This window comes from Taurulus bubalis (assembly GCF_910589615.1).
Source record: "Taurulus bubalis genome assembly, chromosome: 12".
Classification (NCBI taxonomy): Eukaryota; Metazoa; Chordata; class Actinopteri; order Perciformes; family Cottidae; genus Taurulus; species Taurulus bubalis.
Window position 1 is genome coordinate 17,797,983 of NC_136600.1, and position 19,343 is coordinate 17,817,325.

Consider the following 19,343-nt stretch of genomic DNA (forward strand, 5'->3'; position numbering starts at 1 on the left):
AATCTTTAGCGCAATGCAGTTTTTTTTGTAAGACTTGTGATCTGTGTCCCCTCCTTGGATTTGGTCTCACGAGAGTTTCAGCAGAAGAACCATAATAAATAACAATAAATAAATAAGTATAGAAAAAGGGGCGGGGCGCATTCATCCCCTCACTTTTTTTGCCTCCTTTTTCAAACCAGGAATCTAAATGAGCGCATTGAAAGACTGAAATCCACAGCCTTTGGGAAAAGAAGAATTGTCTTCAACATAAATCAACATCAACTCATTGACCCAGACTTTGTCTCTTTTGGTCAGGCATTTAACACAGAGCGCCACGGCTCTGAAACACTCAAACATGGAAGCAGATTCTTTCTCATGGCTATCAAAACCGTTGGGAAGAGTCTTCTCTTAAAACCCAACATTGGCTACAATTCACCTCTCTCCTCTCCTGTTAACTGAGGATTTAAGAAAACAGTTCAACTAAAAATCTTTGGTTTAAGCACCAAATCAAAGCAGAGATTAACAACTAACAAGAAAAAACAAACATTATTGCTTTCAATGTACTGGATGAGTTTGATTACGCTGCATTTCCACTGGTAACCACCAGAGGACAGCGGGCATACAAACTCATTGTTGTGATCTAGGTGATATGACTTCTGAGTTGCACCTGAATCAATACATTTATGTTGAAACTACAATCTAACATCTTCAAAATTCCCTTCATGTTGCAGCTCTGGATTTTAGTTTGCATAGTGAAAAGCATCCCAGTTACCACACACTCAGCACACGCATATCCAGCTAGAAAAATCAAACGGCTCAAAACTTAAATACATCAAATTAAAACAGCAAACGAGAAATAAAACCTAAAAGACAAATGAAATAAAAAAAACGAAAAGAGCCAGAAGACAAACATTTAAAATAACTAAGAAAACCCGTTTTCCATTGTATTTTTTTTAAATATGATTTAGTTTTAGTTTTTATTTTGTAAGCGCTCTATGTGGGAGCAGCAGGTCATTAGTCCAGCCACCTGAGTGAGATTTTTTTTTACTGTGGATGCTCAACCACACAGACACACACACACACACACATACACACAGACACGCACAGACACGCACAGACACGCACACCCTCTTTTTTTTTTACTATTCCTCTTCCTCCTCTCCAATTTCCTCTTCAACTTCATCAGCCCATCGGTCCCGCTGCGCGGCCGGCGAGTGGGTTCCTCCTGGATCTTCTCCCTCCGCCTCTCGGCCCCCTCGCAGCTCCAGACTTCGCAGGAGGAGCTCAGGATAGCCGGCCAGCCTGTGAGGCCCGAGTTGAGCCAAAGCCTGAAGGGCGAGGGATCGCTCCCTCTCGGCATCACCTGGAAACATGAGCGGGGGGCCGACACCGGATCCACTCCCACCATCCAGCACCATGTGAGGGAAGAACGCAGAGGAGTGGGCCTGTAAAGACAAGGCCTCCAGAGGGTTGGACTGCTCCCTCCCGTCTTCATCGCCCGTCCCATCCTCCCCAAGCTCAGCCCCACGTCTGGGTCGACGTGTGCGTAGCTCCAGGCAGCTGTGTCCCTTGCGGTGACGCTGGAGGTGGTCCTCTCGGGCAAAGGCCTTGTGGCAGAGCGGGCACTCGAAGGGCCTCGCCCCGCTGTGGAGGGACAGGTGGTTTTTTAGGTCGTACGAGTGGAGAAACCGGGCGGGGCAGTGAGGGCAAGGGTAAGGACGCTCGCCTGTGTGCTTCCTCATGTGGATCTTCAACTTATCGTTCCTATTTAGGGGGAAGAAAGTGAGAGGCAGAAAGGGAAACGTGACAAAAGAAGAATGAAAGATTAAAATCAGGCCACAATACATCAAACTGTTTTCTTTGTGCACATTTTATGTGAGAAGTTCCTGTACCGGGTAAAACGGACTCCGCAGGCAGAGCACTGGAAGGGCTTCTCTCCAGTGTGTGTCCTCATGTGTCGGGGCAGTTTTCCGGCTCCGTGGATGATCTTCTGACAAACAGGGCACTGCTGGGGCATCTGAGACTTCCTCTTTCTCCCAGCTCCCGCTGCCGAGGCCACTGCTCCTCGATCAGCGACAGAGGAAGGTACAGAGGTGCTTTCCATCAGCGTACCATCGTCACCGAAACCCTCCATGTCCTCCTCCTCTGACAGCTTGTCATTCGAGGGCGGGGCAGGAGGTGGCTGGGCTATATGGGGGCGCTCATGCAGCCAGTGAGGAAGCCCTCCATTTGGTGTGGCCCCTTTCCCCGGCTTTCTGATCCCCTTGGGATCTCCGTTCTGCCTGACGCGAAGCTCCTCCTGTTCGGGGCTGGGAGGCTGGGTAGACGGCAGGGAGCGGAAGCTGTCGGATGAAGGCGAAGGGTGTGAGATAGGAGAAGCTGGTGGTGGGTTAAAGACTGAGGAGTTGATGTGATGTGACCCAACTCTTTTCATCTTCTTTTTGTCCATTTTTCTTCGAGACCCTCTCTCCACCCCGGCCACCCTCTCAGTAGCTGTGTTTTGGGCTCTCTGCTCCTCCGCTGTCACCCCCTCCGCCGTCTCCCCCAGGATGTCTCTGCACGCGTCAGCCACACACTGGATGCCCAGAAGCTGAGCCCCTCGCAGCACATCTCTCATCCCGGAGCCTGGGATGGTCAGAGTGGCGGTGTAGGCGAACTCCAGAAGGGCGTCCAGGGCGTCGGGTGCCACGCAGTCGAGCTGGCACACGCTGAAACCGCCTCCGCCCTCGCCGCCCCCCTCCTCTGCCCCGAACAGCCCGCGGAAGTAGAGACTGACGGCAGCCATGACAGAGCGGTGAGTTGGGTAGCGTGCCCCGCGGGATGTCAGAGTGAGGTCACAGAGAAGGCCTGTCCTCCTCTGGTCATTTAGGTGGGACAAGAGCTCGTTGCTGTGCTCCGGGAAGGGGATCCCAATCAGACCGTCCTCTCCTGGAGACATTGCCACCTAAGTGAAAGAAAAAAGAAGATGAGGTAAGTGGAGGAAATGAGGTCTGAGCAAACGGCGCAATTGACAGATTTATGCACGTCACAATCAGCCTTTAATATGAATACAATATTTTGCAATGACTTCTAGCATCTATTATCTATTCTTTCAGAGAGCCAAGCATAGACCGAAAGGTACTGAAAAGCAAATCTTCGGTAGCGTGACTGACACAAGGAGTTTATTTCACGTGAGGGACAATTTAAACCAGATTACTAAATCGGGAGGCGGGATTTTGGTCAGTGAGATGGGGGTTGGTGCACCGTAGGACGATTGCAATGGAAACGACGGAGCTAGCAGGACCAGCAAAAATACAACAGCAAGAAGGAAAAATCATCATGAGAGCAGCAAGATAGCGAGACAGAGACAGATAAAACCAAACGATCGATTACGATGTGAAAAGGATGCAGGATTATGCAATGTACGGTATGTGCTGCAGCCAAAGGGCAGTAGGTTAATTCCCGTGTGAAACCTTTATAGCATTAGCTGTTTGATTAAAATACCTGGGGAAGACAGAAAGGGAGAAATGGAGGAGAGCGACTAGAACGAAAATCAAGTGAGGGACAGGGAGGAAGTTACTGTGGGTGAAAAGGGGGAGTACCAGTGAAAGAATGAGGAAGGAAGAAACAGCAAGATACTAATTACAATCTTCACGAGGACTGGAAGAAAAGTACGTCACTCACAAACTTGATGGCCAATATATGCACTGTATACACCATACGGATAGTTAAAATATTTTATTTATTTCAAGCGCTTTTTTCAACCCAATAAAAAATATTTTTACGAGCAACTTTCTTCGATGCAAAAGTAGAAGTTTTAGGTAGAAGGGGAAATATTGTACTGCAAGTCAAATAAGGACAATAACTTTCTTTATTTCTCTTTGTGAGACACAACAAGTCTGTCGGTAATAAGACCCAACAACTCTCTTCTTTGACTCCCTAAACTCGCACCTCACCCTGTCCACACTATACCTGCTCAACAATCGCTCACACACACACACACACACACACACACCTGAGCAGACCAGATTTTCCACAAACAACTCACCCTCCAGATTCCCCCTCCTTACCCTTCATCTCCCTCCCATAGCAACTGGCAGCCCCCTGGCCATCCAATAACAGTGTTCACACAGAGCCCAGAGGGCTCTGCACAACGACGGTACATCCACCTGACTAACCTGCTCCAAAACACACCCTATTAAACACACACACACACACACACACACACACACACACACACACACACACACACACACACACACACACACACACACAGAAGCTCCCCCTCCCACTATTGTTATATTTAACCTGTTCTGTGATGATCTTAACATCAGTCTATTTAAAACACATACTTGTATAAATGTACTCCACCCATCAACGAAAAAAACAAAAAGACCGTCAGTTAAATAATTACCTCTCACGAATTTACCAACACTTTCAATATCAAACCTTCCTTTCCTCATCCCTAGGAAGAGCTAAAGAACCCAAATGTTCAGCCTACCTTCTCCGTCTTCATGGGCATGGGCACAGTCAGCCGGAGACGAGGCAGCGTGCGTCTCATGGCATCCATCTTTCTGCGCTTTACAACTCTTCTCCCTCTGCCGTCTTTGAAAGCAACTTTTTCTCTATTTCCTCCAACCCTTAGATGTTTAACTTAAAGGACTGATCTCTGTCAGAAGTCGGGGTAAAGCGTTCATCCTTGGGGATGTCTACCTCTTTCGCACACTTTCTGTCACTCAATCTCCTTCCTGTTGTATCAAAAGAGGGTTCATAATGACGAAGGCAGATTCAGAGATACCCCTCCCCCGCCCAGGTCGCCTACGCGCCCCCCTCTCGCCAAAACCCAACGGCCCATTTTCCGAACACTTTCCGATAAACACCATCTCCTCGTCGATCTCTCCCTGTTCAGAAAGAGGCCGACAGGTAGATCAGTAGCAGTCCATCTAAGGTCATGGCAGGACGGTGGATGATGCAGAATAAATAACCTTCAGGCTTCAGACTAAACACAAAAATGGAACTGGCTTGACAGGAAGGAAACCAGCAAATGCAACCAAAGCACCTCAGAAATACCAATATTTTTTGTTTTAGTCAACTGACATTGTCAAAGTTGAACAATCATGTAAGAACCAAAATCATATTGCCATTATGAGTCATCTTACACCCAACAACAAACATTCAGGTAGGTGCAATATGAGTTAAACCATATTGCACCGTACTACAGAGACAAACTGGTACAGAAAGCTCTTCCTTTGTAACATGCAAAACGTCACGCAGTGCTCTTTATATAAAAGAAAACAACACCACGCTTTCCAACAGATATTTGCTTTTACTTTTCAAGCCAAAACGGTTTTGTAAGAGTTCTCTCTACAACTTGAGGAAACAAGGACGGCATGCGTTTCTGCAGCCATTGATACAAAGAGTGAGGAAGTTTAGGGGCATGCGTTTGCTTTGTGACGCGCACACGCACACGCACACACACACACACACACACACACACACACACACACACACACACACACACACACACACACACACACACACACACACCTATCATTTAAGTCCCTTTTCAAGCAAAGACTCCAAAAATGATCTGGTTACAAATTAGACGGTTGATCTGCTTTCTTTCTGTCTTATACGATTATAAACTAAATATATTTTTGGATTTTTTGAACAAGATGTCCCCCACTCCTTAAAGAAAGTTGTGATGGGGCATTTTTTTTTACTATTTTATGGACAAATCTTCAACAGAAAAAATGATGTGTGGATGAATTGTTAGTTGCAGCCCTGCATAATACACATATGTATAATAACATGCTGGAAAAAAACATCACAGGGGGAAAAACCCCATCGGAAAGTCACCACCTTAGCCTCTGTAGGACAAAGTGTAAACGCATCCCTTGACCTTGCGTGCGTACAGTTGGTCTCAGTGTAAGTAGACACGATAACAGACCTGCATGTCTCACAGAAAGAAGACCATCAAAAGGTAAGCATTGTTTAAATGCATCCACAGGAAAACAGCATGGTTGCTAATAATTATTCTGTGCATAAATACACAAAATATCACGTTTTGCACAATTTCTGAAATCCCCTCAATGAGCGAAAAGTCACTAAAACACAAAAAAACTGAAATCTCGAGCAAAGCGGTGCCGACAAGCGAGACACAAAGGGGTTTCAGGAGGAGCGCACAACAACGCACTTTAAATTTCCGGCGCAGGGGAGAGAAAAAAAAAAAAAAATCAAGGGTGGTTGGTGGTTCGAGCTTGTTATTTTAGGCATATTCCTCAGAACACAGGCGTGTTCGGAAAATAATAAGATTGCAAACAAGTTGCAATGATTCCCATCAATTTTCTGTCTGTCAGTGAGTCACTGAATACTGACACACGATGACACGCGCAACCACACACACACACACACACACTGTTCATATCCCCTCTTCTCCTTCCTCGTTACCTCGTTTCGTTTTTTGGTTTTGTCGCTAACCGAGGACACGTCTGCAGAAGTTGTCCAATCTTCCGAACATATAGCAACTCGTGTTAAAACCGCAATACCGCAAACACATTTTGTCTTTCAAACTAAATGTTAGTTTTCAAGCCCGTATTCGACTATGATCATAAAACGTAATTAGTCATTTTATAGTTAAGTTTATTAATGTTAATGAGGGATCAGTACATTAAAGTCAAATAACTGGTATCGTCGTTTGCCTTTAGATGTCATTTCAAGTCATTGTTCATCTTTCCAAAACATGAAACCACAAAAAAAGCTCACTTAAAGAGTATTTTATCTTTTCTTTATCTAAAACTGCCATTTTAGAATCACTTTGTATGCATTTAACGGTACAGATGTTAAGATATTATTATTCAACTACTGGCTATTATTATGTTTTTTGTTCTCACCTCCTACTCTTTTTGTCGACGGTGGAGGAATTCACCTCCTCTGCAACTCTACGGTTTCCTCATCCCTTGCTTTCATTATGTGCACACTCTCCCTCTCTCTTAACAACAAGGATTGGTTCGTAACTTGATTTGAAACAAATGCCAATAACATCTGGACGTTTTTCTATGATTTTTAAGTTCTTCTATGAAGTGTCACAAACCCAAAGAAACCACTTTAGTTGTACGACCGGACCGTAAAAGTAAGAAAAATCTAATGAAACACGGAGAAGAGAATCCATCGAGGATTGGTTTTTACTGACGAGGAAATGGAAACTTAAATCCACCATTACTGTCCACTTCCACGACTCGGTGTAACTCATTTGACACAAATTTGTTTGGAAGCCAGGAAAATTACAGCAGCAGGATTGAGCAAACCTGCACACAAAGATGTATTCTTCAGTATAAAGGAGGTTACAGTATGCATCGTCTATATCATGAAATCCCTCTGCTCTCACTCAGTGTGTGATGACTGGAACTAGAGCTGCAAGTGTTATTTTTATGGGTCTTATTTTCCGTTCAAGGTTGTACGTTTTCCCAGTCCACCTCAATTATATCAGGCTGCAGCTCTAAAAAGGGGGAAAATATGACTTTATACTATTCACAGAAAACTGCGGGTGAGAGGAAGAAGGAGAAATGCTTTGTGAATTCTGATGTCAGATGTTTTCCAAAGTGCCTGTTTGTGACTGCGTGTGCGTATGTTGGTTAATGTGAGTCTACGGCTGGTTTCATGTGTTGTGACAGTACTCGCAGTACTAGAACAAAGTTTATGGAGAACTCTTAAGAGTTTAACAAAGTCATGAATTACTTTGAATGTAAATGGTAGTAATAAGAAAATCTTAATAGCAGATGTAACAACATTTAGCAATGTGTCCAAAATGTTATGTTATAAAATGCTAGTATGGAGATACATTTGTAAACATTATAAGAGCTCAAATACATTAAAGAATGTATTATAACAGTAAAATGTTCACAAATAAAGAGCAGTTGTCCATTCTGTGCAACACATTAAATAACTGTTGTCATTCAGGTAAAACCCACTCCTTGAGAAATTATTCATAACTACCACATAACAAATTATGATGCTGAAAGTAAGATGCAAGCTCATACCGTATCTCCTCGACACATTCGTCTTCCTCTCACCACTGTTCTTCTGTGGGACAGACTGATTTTAAGTGTGAAGAAAGAGTCACCCTCTTTACGTCTCACTTATTTTGGGGTAGTGAGTGTGGTGCTGGGATACCTTCTCTGAGGAAGAGCAGGGGAGGAGGAAACGTGGGGGATGAGAAGAGATGGGAGTGCACACGTCTGCCAAACCAAAGCTGCCCAACAGAGCACTCCCTCAGGACCGTCTGAGGGCGAAACGTTCATGTTTAAGCAACGAATATACTCAAACTACACCAGAATATGGCACAGCCAGGTCTTCTAATAAAGCAGCACGTCCCCGCCAGGACATAAAACACAAAGCTCTACCCGTTCTGCGTCCCATCAGTTCCCTCCAGACTGAACATTTGCATCCCCACCAGGAGATAAAAAAAACAGATGCAACCGAGGAGAATTTGAATCTGCATTTGAATTTGTCAAAGACCAGACTTGAGACACCATCATGATAATTGGAATGATTACACCCTGCCATTACAGGACATAAAGAGCAATGTAAAGATACAAGAGGAGAAGACCAGTGGGCTGATGTTACTCAGCAGAAGTTCCTACTTATATTCACAAAGACCCTGCAACCCAGCCCTCCTCTGTCCTTACAGTAACTGGGGCATTATATGGGGTGTGTGTGCGTGTGTGTGGACACATGCGCACATTGTGGTCTTAGTTCCAAGAGCACATTACATTATTCATCTGGCTGGCAGAGCAGAGGCCCTTATCCCCTCGCCCTCACACACCACAAACTCTCCACTGCGAGCTGCAGCAGCAGCCAGTTTGCATGAGCTGAGCACCAAAGTGAGGATGTCAGTTTGTCCACATAAATGGGGTATTTGGGTGCACATATACACTCTGTCCCAACACCTTCACCAACTTCTAACCTGAATTTTAAGTAAATAAGAAATCCACTCTTTGTAAGGGTAACAATTATCCAAAACATTTTAAATAAACGCCTTCAATTGAACCATTACGTTTATTTTTGAGGACGAATATTGGGGCATTGTGAAAGATGTTTTCTCACAAGACAACTTTGTAAGTAATTAAACTCAAGGGTTGAATGACTGCAGATAACCATTATATTTGATTGTAATTAAGCCTTTAGGACCAGTCAAGAATCCCGTGCCTCATATTACAAAAGGATACATCATAGATTATATTGATATATTACCCTGGTCTATGTGCAACCCCACATACTGGACCATCAATCTCTCATTTATTGCTTTTTTTTACTAAGATATTACAAAAGGTTAAACACATGACATTGCTCACTAAACACCATCTTTGAAGTTTTTTTTTATAAATACACCGAGTAGGATGCATCCCTTATTGATTGTTTTTTCCTAGTTCTTTTGTATTTTTACACAATGTAAAACCATTTCTTCTTCACAACTTTTTGATTCTGAAGAGACTTTGTATTCTTTGTAATCTAAAGCAATATTTAACATTCCTGCCCTGTTTGCCACTGCGAAACTATGAAAGAGCAGAAAAAGGAATAAATCTGAGGTTGGAAAGAGGTAAAAGATTTGAAAAGAGACCACAAAAGGAACATGAGTGAGGTATGTTTTCTAAAAACACACCTGTTCTTAGAAATCACACAAGAAAAAGGAGGTATGTGGGAGGAGAAACACATGAGAGTGAGTGAACGGGGAGTGGGTGTAGAGAGATACTCTGAGAGATAAAGTAAAGAAGAGGAGAGGTTAACAGGAAAATCTAGTCCCGGCCTTGAACAATCTGTGTTAGTGAGGAGACATGAAACAAGAGGAGACAGAGTTCGGTTACAAGGGGAGCAGGGGGGAGACAGAAAGAGAGAAGGGAGAGAAGCAGGACATGACGACATGACGACTGGGAGATAAAAAACATGCATGCAGACACAGGAAGTAGCAAGAGTCCTCGCAGGGGTGTGTGTGTGTGTGTGTGTGTGTGTGTGCAGATGTCTGAGGGAGAGATGTGGTAGAAGCCACCTCTATCATTAGCGTTGCCAAAAGCGAGTTTCACCCTCGGTCAAAATCATAATCCAAAGTAATTTTACATCGGGTATTTACATGCAGAGGAGAAAAAGTTCATGTTTTGTAGAAACATTTAAAGATTTTCTTGAAGAATATTTTTATTAGATAAGAATTCAGTTATCAGTCAGACCTTCTTTCAAGGCCAATATCAGACTCCTTCAAAATATGTTATCCATGTTATAAATACATATTTTGTATTTTTAAATACACAATTATCTTGTTTCACAAATTTGATGAAGCTATGAAACTTTCAAAAAAAGTCACAGAGGAGTAAGTTGCAAAGTTAACAATTTTAATGTTATTTTCCTATCTTTTTTAATTTATTTGGTTCATGAATTACTGCAAAATTATATGAAGGTTTTTTCATATTCTGAGCCGTTGCCATTTTCTAGAAATGTTTTGCCGAGTGCTCTCTTTATAATTGAAATAAAATGTGAGTAAGCAATTAATAAAATAATTTAAATGGATTTCACATGAACAAAACAAAAACATTTTAAGTAGCATCAGATTTTACCAAACGTTTTCATTTGTGCATCTATGCAAGTTGAAACTGAAGCTAATAACAACTGACAATATATTCAACATAATATAATAGCACTATACTTAATAAGTACTATGAATTTTAAAAAACAATGCAGTCTAACAAACTGCAAAAATGACTTCAGAACTCAATCTACAAGTTTAAACATTTAAAATAATAAAGTAGCTCAAGGAGAAAGGTTATTTAGAGCTTTTGCCACCACAGACGCTTCAAAACTCTGAATGTATTTATAGTTGGATACACTGTGGGTGAATGTGGGGATGTTTTGAAGATACAACTCTCTGTATGTTATTATTATTGCTGTATTTTTTTAAAAGTTTTCTCCAAAAATCTCAACCCGTAGACTTCAAATGAGACATAGATCATCTTCAGGGTTTGTTATCCTATAGGTGTTAATGCCTGCTCCAAATGGGCTGATGGATATATTACATATTCATTGTATGAGACTTACAGTTACTCAATGTGCATTTGACTCTACTCGGTCTGAAAATATATTCAGGCAAAGAATGAATAAAGCAAATAGCAACAAAAATAAACAGTGGCTGCAGAACACAACAGAATCAGTTTTTGAACTGAGCTTTTAAGGTTACACATAGCGGTTTTCTAATTTTTTTTTTCCTGTTCATGTGTCTTAAGTTGCAACATCACTGGGAGGGTCTCAACAACTGCTGATCCCCTGCACAAAATACGCTTTAGAGGAAGATATTGCAAAAGCACTGGACCCCCACCTCCCCCCACACACACACACACACACACACACACACACACACACACACACCGACAAATGACGCAAAACTAACTGATCCTGATCAGTTTCCTCTTCCTGTGTCTCAGTAAAGATGGTCGAGCACTAGAACAGATGGAGAGGTAAATGGAAGACAAAGTGATACATAGAGAAACAGCTCCAACAGAGATCGAGAAAGAAAAAAGCAGAAAGAAAAACATTAAGATCTTTAGCAAAAAGACAATCAAAGGCAGGAGTGAAAGATGCGTCACCGCCCTGATGAACCTTAACGCCGTGGTAGGGAGGGCAGGAGACGGTTTGTATTTACTGTAACTACATTCATTGAATTAAATCACAACTTAAGAATAACAGACTAGTGCACAACTGCATCACCGACTGCTGCGGTGTCAAAATGAAGTCTGGAAGTGCAAACACAACGACAGACTTTGGGTTAAACCAACTGATAACTTCTCCTCCAGATGGACGTCTCATAGAAATCATGATACTCTTTCACACTTTGTATGATGGATGTTTGATCAGCATTTCCTGAGGAAGAATAGATGGAAGAAGTAATTAAAGAAATGTAGATTTTATTAGAGAAGTTTAGGCCCAACAAAAGATTTTTCGAAATATGAACAATTGGGATCCGTCCTTTCTGCGCCCACAAAAATGTTTTTGTGTGTGTTTTTTTTATATTAACAAAATAAAAGTGACCCCATTATTCCAAAAGGGATGGTGTGCAGCCGTTTTCATTTTCTACTGGAGTTCCCCTTTGAACATCGCACATAAAAGGGGTCAGTTTCAACAGCAATGACTCCCTTTGCCTGCTGATGTTTGGGTGTTTATTCTCACTTTCCCTGAAGTGTTGTCTCACTGTACCTATTTATGATAACCACCCGCTCACTGTGTACAGAAACAAATGCACGGTTACTAGAAGAGCTGAATCATGATCAGTCCTTCAGCCTATAGCGCTTTTTTCTCAAGCCTGTATTTTCTCTCTTATCTGACTCTTTACAAGAAGAAGAAGAAGAAGTGTCACGGGCACCTGTCGTCTGGTTAGCGCTGTGTGGCGTGGGATGCGAGGCTGGTGGTCGAGAGCGAGGGAGGGCTGTCAAATGCTACAGAAACTCATGACTAAAAAGAGGAAATGGCAGATACAAAACTTCCTCTATTGACACAGATCGAGTGGGGGCAAGACTCAACTGTATTAGCAGCAGACTGGATTACGGACACAGAGTAGTCACCCCGTGCCATTACTGCCTCAATGTGGGGAAACAACCCACATTGATAGATATATATATATATATATATATATATATATATATATATATATATATATATATATATATATATATATATATATATATATATATATATGAATAGGCGCCATTTGTGCAGCGGTCAAAGCATCTGGTCATATATTATAGACATTTTTAAATGAATGGGACTTGTAATCATAAGGTTAATACATTACAGCAGTGAAATAATCACCACAACTTTGTGAAATAAACCATCCATTGAAATACATTGTTCTTTATTGAACAATTTTATATTGACAAGCGAAGCCCCATTTCTCGCATTGGATGAAACACACCAGTCTGACTGCAGAGGGGAAATGTCTCCTTGTTTGTTGCATGAACAAAGTAAGACTAGGGAAGTTTTCTCAGAATAAAGGTTGTTGCAACGTCGACAAAAAGCCTCCGAAAAAGGATGAGACACCTTCAAATATTAAAGATAGAAAAGGAAGCCTTTACTTCTTTTAACTCCTGCCTCCCCCGTTCGGTCTCTCTCTTCCCACCTCCCACCCTCTCAGTCGGTTTGTATGAAACTGAAAGAACAATGTATGAAAAGGGGGAATTTATATGGGTTCACATGTCCCAATTAAAGCATTTCCTGGAACTGTGTGCATGCATGTTTATATATGTGTGTATGTATGCATGTGTTGGAGTGTGTGTGTGACAGACCACTTAATGTTACTTCCCCCTACCCACCAGATCACAGACACATGGTTGTCACTAGTGTAGCGAAGCCACGGTCACATGATATAATCACACCAACTTGCCCACCACACCCGCGCAAAAAATAAATAAATTAAAATTCAAACTCAAATACAAGTGACGATGACTTTGTATAACATATAATACTTTTTTATGTTTAAATGACTTTCAAAGAGAGGATTTCCCACGACAGCATGATCATTCATAGACTGTAAATCTGTGCTTACATATTTTTGAAATAGTTTAGAGACAGTTCCATGTTGCCTCCAACTGCAATCATCAGTACGCAGGAAAAGGACAAAGGCAGGTTCGAAAATGTTTTACAACTGAAATCAGTGCGTTAAAAAGATAAAATCAACTCATTGTTGGAGATGCACTTCATTGTAAAAATGAAGTCGAACTTCAACATAGTAAATAATATACAAACATTCACATTAAAGACTTCAGTGATCTAGATATTATTTAGAGCAGTTAGTGAAAGATAAGTATTTTAGGGTACAGGCTACTCAGCAAGTCCAGCCATTTGAAGAAAGGAATATCAGAAATATGCATTCCTTGTGGTCCAGTTTTAAGTCCAAGAACCTGGAGTTATAATTTTTTTTTTCGGGCCATAGCTTTTCTCGGTTGAAGTAACTAGAATTAAATATTTGGTGTCCGTTTTATGATCTCTAATAAAGTACACTATTTATTACAAGGATCATAAATTGAGCATTAAGGCAATCCATAAAACTTACACATTGCATCATAATTAATATTCTCTCCATGTGCATTTTAAATGCAATTATTTTTGTATTATCCAGCATAGCTTCAACCTGAAGCTCAAGAAGATGGTAATGTTGTTGGCATTGGATAAATGTAGTTTAGTCTGTTACACTAACATCAATACAGCCTTAAAAGCTTCTCAAAAGCAGTGTTGCGATTATATCACATACCAAAAACCTATAAATATCATAAGCCCGTTTTAAACACAAGAGTGTATTTTTGGCATCATTCCCTAACCTTCTTTAAAAGCCGATTGCTGTTAGAGAGTGAATGCAGCAGACAAACTACAGAGGAGTTGACTTCCAGGTTGCCCATAAAATATTAAAAAGTTTGACCACTTTATTCAACTCATATTTATTGCAAATACAATTAAGTTTTCAAGTAAATTCTTCTCTTTAGCCATCCTGTTAAAAACACCATGTTTAATCAGGGTTGACCCCATCACAATGTGTTTGTGGTGTGACAGACTGAATAAAACAGACACACACATTTAGCCATTCTGGGTGATTCATATCAAGAAAATCAGTCAAGCACTTTTCTAAGTATCTCTTCTTAGGGTTACACAGAGGCTGAGCTCCATGAAGTCACATGAGTCAGTTCCTTTTGTATCATTTAGGAATTGATTTAAACTTGTTTTTAAAATCGGAAATCTCTAATGTTTTCAATAATTTATTATTCTTAAATACATCTGTATACGCGAGTATGTTAAAACACACATGGGCATGTGTGGCTAGAAATGCTCATTATACAATATAAATGAAAACACCAATGACCTTCACAAAGTAAGGAGATGGCATATCACTACAAGTTGAAACAACTTCCCAAATTCCCCCCAAAAATGACAGCTTCCAGCATTTTCACCATGGATGACTAAAGAGAACCGGAAACAGCGTTGGAGGCCGCCTCCTATTTATTCCTACAGAAGTAGCTAGGTGTACGGCTCATGCACATGAACGACAGCATGAAAATAACTCTGGAGGCGGCTAGCAGTGCGCTTTAAAACTTTTAGGACCCATTTAGGTGTTCGTTTTGGAAAGTTGATTTACCTAAAACAAATCCGCTGAGTCACAGATGTCCCTTTCCCAAATGTAAGTCTATTGGGAAAAGTCCTTTTGGGCCCCTGGCATCACACGACGGACACGGGAGATGTACTTCGACTGTTTGGCCACTACGAAAATGTTCTTCAAGTCCCAGCGTTCCTCCTGGGGTCTTAGTTTACATTATAGCCGGTAAATAAGAAGTGAACGTAGTAACTGCAATGTCACCCGCTGGTGTATGGACTACGGTTCTTAAGCCTCATTATTCACAGTTCTCAGATGGTCGTGACAATCTTGTTTTTTTGCAACCAGAAGTGGGTCCCATTTAAGAGTAAAATTGATGATTAAATAAAGTCCTAGAACCTGGACAGAGCGTTCCTTTTTTTAAATCATCAATTTTACTCTAAATAGGACCATCATTTCCGAAATGAACATGTTGTATTGAAGAAGACGTTAAACTAGCAATTGAGACCATAACTGTAGAATGTTTACTGAGGTAATAAACAAGTGAGAAGTACAGTCCTTTTTTCATAGACTTCTATACGTTCAGACTTCTTTTTGCAACAGAGGAGGTGCCGTAGACTGCAAGTTTACGGCACTTCAGCATTGGCTTCAGTTTCACTCGGGCGCGGAGGTTGCTGCCTGGTTTACATACATTCTAGATGTATCGTTCTGCCTGCAAGGGGTGCTACTAAACATACATGTAACATATTTTTAAGATCACTTATTTATATGATGAAGAGTAAGCATATTTTCTGCTCATAGCCACTGAACGATTTCCCAAAAGTATCTTAAAGACATCAGTATGATCAAACAAAGCACCGGCTGAAGCGAGAGTCCAAAAGCGTGTATCTGTACAAGCAATACGATTTCTGTCATCCCCTTGACAGTGTGGCCACCTTCAAGTGTGGCCATTTGGAGCAGGCATTCACACCTATAGGATAACAAACCCTGAAGATGATCCATGTCACATTTGAAGTTATGGGTTGAGATTTTTGGAGAAAGATACAGCATTAAAAATGTGTGTTTGAAGGAAAGAAAGAAGGACTGAGGTTTGGACTTGGGATAGCAAACTTAGTAATATATGAGGAGTGATTCCTACCTCCGGTCCATAAACCCAGGAGAAGATGGGTGCCGGATTTCTTCTGCCTCTCGCTTGTCCCCCTCCTCTTTGGTCCTTTGCTTGGAGGTCAGCAGAGGTCATACACCTGAAAGAAAAGGCACAGACGTGTTAACAAATTAACCTGATTTGATCCGAGTCAGGCCTTTGCCAGGTATGTGAACAAAGACATGATGAACTCATTGAGGTTTCTACTCTCTTGTAAAATTGGTCTCACACACACACACTCACACACTACGGGGTTCTTGTAAAAGAGCAGAAATAAAAAGACGCTGATAGAAACCGACCGCTTCCTACTTTGACTTCAACAGAAAATAGATGATCCAACAGTCAGTGAGGTTATGAAAGCCCACACACCTCTCTTTGAGTTGAATGTACAACTGTACGTACTGTACTATTATGATTTCAACAGAACTCTAGCAAAATTATTAAAATGTAGGCAAAGATGTGGAGAATGTGCCTGAAGTGCGGTTTCAGACTAAACACACAATGATGAGAGACGAGAGATATTGGCTACCAGAAGCATGCCTGTAGAAAGCAGAGCAGGACAGAGGTCGTGTCAGGACAGCAGGAACAAGGGATGAAGCACAGATGTCTAATTATGTTGCAGACAAAGCTAGGGCAAACAGAGCTGGCATCAAGAATTTAATTCCAAACCCTGATGGCTCCTCCATATGTGGAGAAACGTCCCAGCACGAGAGAGCGTTAGATGGCCACTCACATGATGGCGTGCACACAGGGAACAAAACAAAAAGACAAAAAGAGAAAACAAAACTCGTCTCCCCTTCATTCACCAGCTTAGGCCGTAGACTGAGGCCCAGAGCTGAGCCCCAAAAACTAAAAAGCTCCAACAACACTTGAGACTAGAGGGCATAAGGCATTAACTACCTACATGCACAGCTAAAGATTTAACCAAACAGGCTGTGCCCAAGACAGGGAAACCAAACCCAAGCCAGTTGAGCTTGTTAGGCCGGTCTGTCAGAGGGGCGAGTCAGCAACATATCTACCTATGTAATCACACACACACACACACACACACACACACACACACACACACACACACACACACACACACACACACACAAGCCCACTTGCATGCCAGCCCTCTCCACCCATGAGGCAGAAGCCTTAACCTAACATTACAGCCTGAACACATCCTATTGTAACTGACAGGATTACATTAAAACACTGGGTGCGCCAAGGGGATGATGATTAACAGGACCACTGAAGGGCGCTCATTTAGGTGCAAGAGGCTAAAACCAACAGATCCACTGCGTGCTCTGCGTGCCCATGAGCAGCAGAGAGGCAGGTAATGTGCGTGAGAGCAGGTTGGGTTTTGGATGTCAGCCGGTGTTCTCGGCTATAATTAGCAGCAGAGTCTCCAGAAATGTACCCGCCGACCTCTCTCTCTCTCGCTCACCTGGCCGACACTGACGAGAATACCTGACAGCGGCTGCAGCACCTGCTGCAACGAAACAACAACACCACCACCACCACCACCACCACAGAGCCTACGTTTTATTTTGTGCGTGTAAAAGTGCAGCTGTATTATAAACGGGAATGAATGTCGACGGGAGTTAGCCTACAGAGTAGGCTACCCGTGACGTAGTTAGTCCTCCCGTGACCCCGTTCGGGAGGGAGGAGTGGGGTGTTGAGGCAAGCCGGCGCTGTCATGGCAAACGGACTTGCCACTTAGCCTACACCATATATATATATATATATATATATATATATATATATATATATATATATATATAAATAACTTAAAGGTGTGTGTTATAATTTACATTGAAATCGACAGCAGTCAGGTGAAGCGGTTACCTGAGTGCCGGTGTGTCACCTGTTCAGACTCGTCGCCTCCCACCTGACCGGCCTCCACACTTCCTGGATTACTCCGTCCCACCCTGCCTACTTCTTCTTCTTCTTCTTCTTCTTTCTTTTTTTAGTCGTCCTCGCAGCTCTTGTCTTTTCTTCTGCACCGGGGGGTCCTGCCGTCCTCAGCTCCGCACACGCGAGGTTTTAATCTTCGCCAAATCGTGCGTCAGCGTTTTTTTCTTCTTCTTTTTTTCCTTGTGGGTCCTCTCGTGTCTCGTCTCTGCAGACCGCTGTGACCCCCCCTGTCTGCTGCCTCCGCTGGCCCACTCCGACTCCCAGCTCCTTCTTTCTGAGAACCAGGAAGCGGCTTGCCCTACTTACACCCAGCCGCGGATTGGCTCTGGCAGGGCTGGAGAGGAGACCGCCGGGGTGGGCAGGGCACAGGGGAGGGAGGGAGGGAGGGAGGGAGGGAGAGGACGGAGGGGGTCCGGCTCTGACGCGATAGGCCAAAAGCGGTGTCTGTCGCCGTGGCGGTGGCGGAGGGAGGAGAGAGGTGGGCAGGTTTGGAGACCCCGCTCCTCCTCCTCTCCCCCTCGGGCATCACCGCGCATAGGTGGGTAGAGAAGGGTGGGCGGTGAAAGGAGGATATCGTCCCAGTGCTTACCTGTCAAATGCAAAAGCATTTTCATTCCAAAATAAACGTAGTGCCCCTCTACTCCCCATACTCATGGCTCCGAGGTGACCACAGATGGAGAGACGGAAGTGCACTGGATGATTCGCGTTAAGCGGAACCCATTGTGATAAATGAAACTTTTACAGAGGATGTGTCACATCCAGTGTGAAGAGCAGCAAATGGCAACAACAGGGACTTTTTTTTTTAATGACTCACAAACTAAAAAACTATAGTCCACAGTTCGCTGAAGAGAATATTGCAGTAGATGGTTGAACTCTTTTCCTTTTTTTTCCCAGCAAGAGAAAAGTGTCACAGACACAAAACAGCAGCCCTTATTGCACTGTATAAACACACGTCACTTTCAACACTTACGTATCTGCCTCCTGTTTGAAGTGGTTAGGGTATGGGAATCACCTCGCTTTCTCAAATCTCATCCTCGTCTACTGTAGCTCCAAGAGAGTGTGTGTTGGTGGGTTTTGAAGTGAGGGTGCAGGAAGTCTATATATAATGTTGCGGTGCGCTCAGCCAGCCCACCTATTACCACCCCCTAACCTTAAATCTGTGCTTGTTCTGCGGTCGTGCTACCAGCCAGAGACGTACAACTACACGTGCACCACATGTTCCAT

At 42.7% G+C, this 19,343-nt stretch overlaps 1 protein-coding gene across 2 annotated transcripts; it reads right to left on the bottom strand.

Annotated features, from left to right (window-relative positions):
- Positions 1 to 569: 569 nt before the first annotated feature.
- zbtb7b (zinc finger and BTB domain containing 7B) lies at positions 570 to 18,446 on the bottom strand. 2 transcript variants are annotated; one of them, XM_079227555.1, is made up of 4 exons: positions 18,070 to 18,446; positions 16,212 to 16,317; positions 1,872 to 2,923; positions 570 to 1,743 (listed from the first exon to the last, which is right to left on the bottom strand). In XM_079227555.1, the coding sequence occupies exons 2-4, from the start codon at positions 16,311 to 16,313 to the stop codon at positions 1,122 to 1,124; spliced, it is 1,776 nt and encodes a 591-aa protein (XP_079083681.1). In that variant the 5' UTR covers positions 16,314 to 16,317; positions 18,070 to 18,446; the 3' UTR covers positions 570 to 1,121. The 2 variants fall into 2 exon arrangements, with proteins under 2 accessions (XP_079083681.1, XP_079083680.1); XM_079227554.1 differs by having other exon boundaries at positions 18,051 to 18,446.
- Between the last annotated feature and the right edge of the window lie 897 nt (positions 18,447 to 19,343).

What these genes read in the sequence shown, in the direction of transcription:
- zbtb7b (XM_079227555.1), bottom strand. Translation starts at nt 16,313, where the DNA reads ATGACCTCTGCTGACCTCCAAGCAAAGGACCAAAGAGGAGGGGGACAA. An exon ending in CCTGGGTTTATGGACCGGAG is followed by an intron (nt 2,924 to 16,211) that starts GTAGGAATCACT and finishes TCTTTCACTTAG; the next exon opens with GTGGCAATGTCTCCAGGAGA. An exon ending in TGCGGAGTCCGTTTTACCCG is followed by an intron (nt 1,744 to 1,871) that starts GTACAGGAACTT and finishes CCCCCTAAATAG; the next exon opens with GAACGATAAGTTGAAGATCC.